The sequence below is a fragment of the Columba livia genome, chromosome 21 (genome assembly GCF_036013475.1).
Source record: "Columba livia isolate bColLiv1 breed racing homer chromosome 21, bColLiv1.pat.W.v2, whole genome shotgun sequence".
Taxonomy (NCBI): domain Eukaryota; kingdom Metazoa; phylum Chordata; class Aves; order Columbiformes; family Columbidae; genus Columba; species Columba livia.
This window is the reverse complement of record NC_088622.1, coordinates 1,233,761-1,239,985: the sequence shown is the minus strand read 5'-3', so window position 1 is coordinate 1,239,985 and position 6,225 is coordinate 1,233,761. Positions and strand designations below refer to the sequence as shown.

The 6,225-nt window shown below is 50.8% G+C and overlaps 1 protein-coding gene across 3 annotated transcripts; it reads left to right on the top strand.

The window, feature by feature from the left end:
• The first annotated feature begins 141 nt into the window (after positions 1-141).
• On the top strand, positions 142-4,849 carry TNFRSF14 (TNF receptor superfamily member 14). 3 transcript variants are annotated; one of them, XM_005514327.3, is made up of 8 exons: positions 142-1,051; positions 1,483-1,588; positions 1,995-2,120; positions 2,196-2,351; positions 2,636-2,726; positions 3,244-3,398; positions 3,508-3,524; positions 4,089-4,849. In XM_005514327.3, exons 1-8 carry the CDS (start codon positions 977-979, stop codon positions 4,194-4,196), a joined length of 834 nt encoding a protein of 277 aa, XP_005514384.3. In that variant the 5' UTR covers positions 142-976; the 3' UTR covers positions 4,197-4,849. The 3 variants fall into 3 exon arrangements, with proteins under 3 accessions (XP_005514384.3, XP_021137627.2, XP_064893534.1); XM_021281952.2 differs by lacking the exon at positions 1,995-2,120; XM_065037462.1 differs by lacking the exon at positions 3,508-3,524.
• The last annotated feature ends 1,376 nt before the right edge of the window (positions 4,850-6,225 follow it).

Below are 6,225 nucleotides of genomic sequence, written 5' to 3'. Positions count from 1 at the left end.
CTTCTGTCTGGGTCTGATGATACCGGTGAACTTGGACTTGTCAAACCCATTGGAGGGTGGGGTGGGGACAGTCCGACCTTCCCATCACACCAGCAGCCGCTGCCTCTTGTCTGTCGTGTCAAGTGAAATTTGAAACAGTGGAAAGAAGTGGTGACGTGTAGGAAACCGGGGCAGCTGCCGCACGGTGAGATCAGCTTATTTTGTCCATCCCAAATAGCTAGAAAAGTTAGCATGATCCCCTGAAAATCAAAGGAAACACTGAGCAAACTACAGACGACTTGTCTCAGTTTGCTCACCTGTTCCCTGAGGGGTTCGTTGCTCATCAGAGCCTTGGCAAAGCTCATCTCTTCGTGTCCTGCTGCGAGAAACGCTGCCCACTCATTTCAGAAACTAGCGAAGTATTGCTGCTTTTTTCTTCTCCAAAAATAGAGAGGAGAAAATCTGCATTTACATAAACTGCTTCCCTGCGGTGCTCGAGGAACCCACTTGAGCAACACTTTTAATATTCACCACAACAGCTGTTTTTAAATCCGCCTGTTCTTTCGGTAACGTAAACATCTGCTGACTAAAAGCCAGTTCAGTAACCCAGCTCCTCCAGGGCTGAAAAATAGACAAAAGGCGAGAGAAGGAGCTCGGACCAGCGTTAAGGGCAGAGTTTGGCATTTCTTGTTTAGGTCAGTAATTAATCAGGCAGGCAGCTGCAGGGTATTTTTTCAACAGCGGATTGTTTTCTGGTTAGTCTCGTGTGCTTTCGTGAACACAAACGCGGGCTCTGAGGCAGTTTGAACGCGGGTCTCCCCGGTGTGACCGGCCGGGGAAGGCGGCGCGGGCCCTGTCTCCCGCCGGCCGCCATCTTCTGGGGCAGAGCCCGCCCCCGAGCGCCCCTTCCCTTGCCCTTCTTTTCCCCTTCCTGCCCCGTTGTGCTTTCGCTTTCAGCCCGTGTTGTGGCGCTCGGCCCTGGGGTCCGTCCCGCCGCATGGGGCGGCCCCGGGGGAGGCGGCCCCGGGGGAGGCCCCTGGGGCGGGACCCTGCCCGGCGGACCATGCCCCTGGTGAGTGGGGCCCCTCGGGAACCCCTGGGAGGGGCGAGTCCTGACCCGGACCTGCTGGGGCTCCTGAGCCTGGGCCAGACTGAGGGGTGACTCATTAAAGGTTGTAAATATGGAAAGGGGGAGTGTCAGGAGGATGGAGCCAGGCTCTTCTCGGTGACAACCAGTGACAGGACAACGGGCAATGTGTGCAAACTGGAACACAGGAGGTTCCACTTAAATATGAGAAGAAACTTGTTCTCAGTGAGGGTGGCAGAGCCTGGCCCAGGCTGCCCAGGGGGGTTGTGGGGTCTCCTTCTGTGCAGACATTCCAACCCACCTGGACACCTTCCTGTGTCACCTCATCTGGGTGTTCCCTGGATGAGCGTTCGAGGTCCCTTCCAGCCCCTGACACCCTCTGATTCTGTGACATCGGTTCTTGTGTTTGTCCGAAGGTTCTTGCCGCCGTGCTCGTCACGCAGCTGGGCGGTGCGGAGGCCCTGGACTGCGGGCTGGGGGAATATCCCGCGGGCACGGAGTGCTGCCCCATGTGCGCTGCCGGTAGGTGACACCTCTCGCCATGGCGGCTGCCGAGGAGGCGCCTTCCCGCCTCCCCGGGGTCACCCTGCCCCAGTGCCAACAGCTGCACCCCGACGAGGGTCCCGCAACGCACAGTTGCAACAACACGCCAGAATATGATCCTATATTAATATATCCCAGCCCGCATTCACGCCACGCACCACAGCGCAAGGGCCTGTCCCTTCTCTGGGGCCCGTGGTACTTGATAATTTCACTGTTTCCCAGGCCTTTCAGTTTTGGTTTCTGCTTCAGAATCATCACTGCAATTGCTATTGGGATATTTCTGAGGTCCTTGCAGTTTATTTACAGGAGTTACGGGTGGTGTGATGTCAATGTTAGTTAGCTTTGCTAACGGAGCCACATTGGGGGGCTTGTTTCTGGTTTTTAGGATTTCGTGTTTTCAAGCATTGCACCGCCAATTCCAGCACAACATGCATTCCATGTGTTAATGACACATACACAGACCATCCCAATGGTCTAGAACAGTGCAGTCCGTGTAAGCTGTGTGATGAAGGTAAGGAGGATGCTAAAGAACCAGTTTAAATGTTCTCATGTAAATGCTGTGGGTGCAGATGGAAATTTCCCCTAGGAGCCAACCTGGTGCCAGAAGTAGCCTGTACGCACACGAGGAACACGGGGTGCGGCTGTCCGGCCGGGTTTTTCTGCAGTTCTGTTGGGACTCAAGACTGTGAACTGTGTCAGCGCTACACCATCTGCTTTCCTGGCAGTATGCTCAAAGAAAGGGGTAAGCCAACATAGCACCAGTAACACCAAAACAGAACTTTCTTGTCCTGACCCATTGTCAGAGCACCAGAGTATGGCCGAAAGCTTGCAGGATCCATAGAAATCCTAGAGGCTGAGTTGGTGGCGTGGCCAAGAATGCTTTGGTGTCTGCAAAGACAGAGCGTGCGAGATCTTGTGTGCAGTGAAGAGCCTGTGCAGCCGTCCCTTGGTCAGTTACAAAGGGTTGGCTGGGGCTCTCCTTAGCCGTAGGTACAGACAGAAATCCTGTTGTCTTCTCCTTCGCAGGCACAAAGACCACGGACAACGTGTGTGAAGCCTGCCCTCCTGGCACCTTCTCTACAGCCGACATGCCCTACGCTTGCACACCGTGGCCCAAGTAAGCAGCTCCTTCTCTTTATGGGCCTGGGACTATTCTCTGTAACTGTTGGGTCTGCATTTGCCGTCTTTGAAACAGCAGTTTCCTGCTTCCAGTAAGGCACCGAGTGTGCAATCCTGTTTCCATGTCCCACTCCTTTTTGGGATCAGCTGGGCTTCTCTATGAACTCAGTAACACGACAGATTTAGCCTTCAGCCTCTTGTGCCAACTTGTGGCTGCCCAGGAGGCTCTCAGAGCTCTGGTGAGCTGCTCGGGACTGTGAGGAGCAGCGCACTCCTGCGGGTACCGCGTGTCTGTGACACATCCCTTAGCTGCAGCAGAACAGGTGGGAGTTTGCCTCTGAGGAGAAGCAATTTGCATTTACAAGTGTGAAGATGAAGAGGTAAAAGTCAGCTCCTGCTTGGGTTACCCACCCAGTCAGGCTCTGAGTGCCCTGGGTGCGGAGATGTGGTGTTAAGAACAGCACAGCAGTTCTGCTGATGGGTTCTAAGAGCACAATTGTTTTTCTTCGCACCAGGCACAATGAGGGCGGCCCAGGACAAGGAGAGGGCGGCAATCCCAGCTCTGATTACGCTGTTGCCACAATTGCTTCTGTTGTTGCAATTGTGCTACTTGTTGCAGCTGGCTTTGCCTGTGTCTGGCAAAGGAGAAAACGGAAAGGTTTTGTGCCACGTAAGTACGAAACCATGTGTATAGAGGGCAAGATCACATGATTAGAAAAATCATTAGTATAAAGTTCACCTTACTGCAATTTGATGGGACTGTTCCATTTTCTTTGCAGCTGTGCAGGAACCTGGGGTGCGTATCTCTTCTTTCTTTATTTTTGGTAATATGTTGCAATCCAAAGTAGGTTTTTTGTTGGGTGTTTGTGTGTGCTCTGTGTTTATGTGTTCCATGGGCTCAGTGTGTACCGGAGCAGCTTGTGGATTCTGGGAGTGTCTGTGAGTTCAGAATCCCCAAGACCTTGCAGTATAAACTCATTTTATTTGATTCTCTTTCGCAGGCCTGGGATCTAGTCCCAAGGCCATTGCTGTCACCTGGCATTGTGTAAGAATGAATATTGAAGGGGATTTAGGAGATGGACGCCTACTAAAAATACAAGTCTGTCTTACGTTACTGTGTTCATTGATCTCTCCATGCTACAGTAGTACGGATCCCCTAAAAGTTCTGTTAATGCTTTGCACTGTGCAGACAGTGATAAGTTTCACAGGATGAACCTCGACTGGGGTCTGTAATTTGCACTTCTGATTGGAGAGGGATGTACAGCGGCAAAAGTCCGGCTGTTAGCAGTGAAACCAGCAGGCAACGCCAATAAGAGCTGACCCTTCTAACTCTTGTGTTTGCTTTTGACATGCTCTGAAGAGTGGACAGCAGGGTCAGACTTTGATGGGAAACAAGGATAACGGGGATCAAACAGCTGTTCCTGTGCAGGAACGTGGTGCCGGCCTTGAAGAAATCAGGCTTGAATAAGCCATTTTTGTTTGAACTGTTGTAAACGGCGGACATGGTAAAAAACAAAAAAACCAACCAAACAAAAAAATGCCGACAAAAACAGCCCAACCTTTTTAATGGAGGAGAATACAGCTTGAAAATGAAACATTGGATCTGGATCTGCAAAGGAGCCAAGGAAGTAGCCAAGTGGTGTCTTCTGCAGCGTCAGCGTTTGCAACAGTTGAGTGATGGAGGTTGCTCAGAACCGCCAGAGCTTGGAGCCTCTCGCCCCCTGCGTCCCGGCGTCGTGCAGCAGCGCCCGTGGCGAGCCTGGACTTTCTTACTTACCAACCGCGACACTTGGTGCACATGTAATTATTCCAATACACGTTTGTTAGTGGAAAAAAACATCTTTTTTCATTGTAAACATTCCATATAACTTCCAGATGCATTCCACATAACATTCCACATTTTCCAGATGCATTTTGTACAAATTTTTCTTCTTTATAGGAGAATATCGACAGGCAAAGGACTCTTGCAGAGCAAGAAACATGTAGCTTTTTCTAATGTAATGAATTACACCATTTCTGTCTTTTGCTGGTCACCTCTGCTCTGATCTGTGATCATGTACTACAATGAAACGTCCTACGTGAACATTGTACGTAGAAATAAAGTTTTTAGCGATGAAGACACGTGGAGCCTGGTTTGTCAGCAGGTGGCAGCATGGCAAAAGGAAAGGCGCGATTCCTCTGGTCCTGGAAAAGATGGAATCTGAATCCTGTTTTCCTAATTATGTGATAAAGCTTCTCTGATGCTTCATTGCCTGCGAGTCTGCAATGGAATCGGGTCTGCAGCACAGCACCTCTGGGTGCGATGTTCTCCGCGGGGCTGAAGTGTTTTTCTGCAGGAGCCTCTGATTTCTGTCCAGTTACGTGTGTTTGTCCGCTGCCCTGGTTGTGGATGGAGGTTTTGTTGTGTGGGGTGTTGGAGGGGCTGAAGTGGAGGCTGCTCAGCGGAGTCTCTGCCCGAGATGTACAAACACACGTTATACGTAACTTGGCTTCCAGAAGCTGTAAATGACAACAGAGGTTATTGTGTGAGTCATGATGCCGGAACAGATTGGACTGGTTTGGGCAGGGCAGCGTGCGTGTGGAGAACAGTTCATGTCCGAAAGTTTTGGGGACAGTTTCATTCTTACCTAACGCTAAATACATTATTTATCTGTGCAGGTGGAGAAAAAGATGGTCTTGTCCAGGGCTCTGCTCCTTGGAAAGTAACTGAAAAGTCATTACAACTTGGGCTGTGCTGGCACAGACACCAAGCGACAGATGGAAAGAGGCTTCTGCAGGTGGGAGGCGTAATAAACTTACATGAAAAATAATTTCCATGTGCTCTAGTAATAACTTGGAATAAAACCTCCCAGGCATATTTTAATTATCCCTTCAGCAGTTGCAGGTGCCAGAACGTCTAATGGCACATCTCCAGAGCTTCATCATTTTGCAGAGTAATTAAATTGTCAGCCACGCGAAGCTCCTCCACCTGACCTCTGCACCTCGTCGCTGGTCCCCTTGCCTGGCACATCCACCGTTGTCACCTCCCCGAGCTGTCCCCGCAGGCAGCGCCCGGCTGGCAATCTGCTGGCGGCAGGTCCATAGCCCCTCTGCTCGAGCTTGAAATACAAATAATGCAACTCTCGGGGCCAAAACTGTCCTCTGAGCATGGCAACAAAGGACAAGAACTTGTACTTTCAGAGGAGGATTATGTGCCTGTCTGACTGTCCCTACGACCACTCCTCATACCTGTGGTGTACCTGCTAAGTAAATATTACTGTAATATTTGTAGTCTACTTGTCGCTGTCACATCCCAGTGAAAACAGGTAACATCACCGCGTTACTGGGCACATCCTCGGGTGACTCTTCCTCTCTGATCTCCTGCTCTTGTTCTTGTGCGTGACTCTGACCTGTCCCACGACCAAGGGACGACTGGGCACTTTGTGGGCAAAGCACTTGTAGTTACTGTCTTGTTTCCTGTGGTTTCTGTGCTAGAAAGAACAGCATTTGCTACAAGA

Bases quoted from the DNA above. Each gene is read 5' to 3' on its own strand.
- TNFRSF14 (XM_005514327.3), top strand. From the start codon at position 977: ATGGGGCGGCCCCGGGGGAGGCGGCCCCGGGGGAGGCCCCTGGGGCGG. The intron at 1,052-1,482 runs GTGAGTGGGGCC...GTTTGTCCGAAG, and splicing joins CCCGGCGGACCATGCCCCTG to GTTCTTGCCGCCGTGCTCGT. The intron at 2,352-2,635 runs GTAAGCCAACAT...TCTCCTTCGCAG, and splicing joins CAGTATGCTCAAAGAAAGGG to GCACAAAGACCACGGACAAC.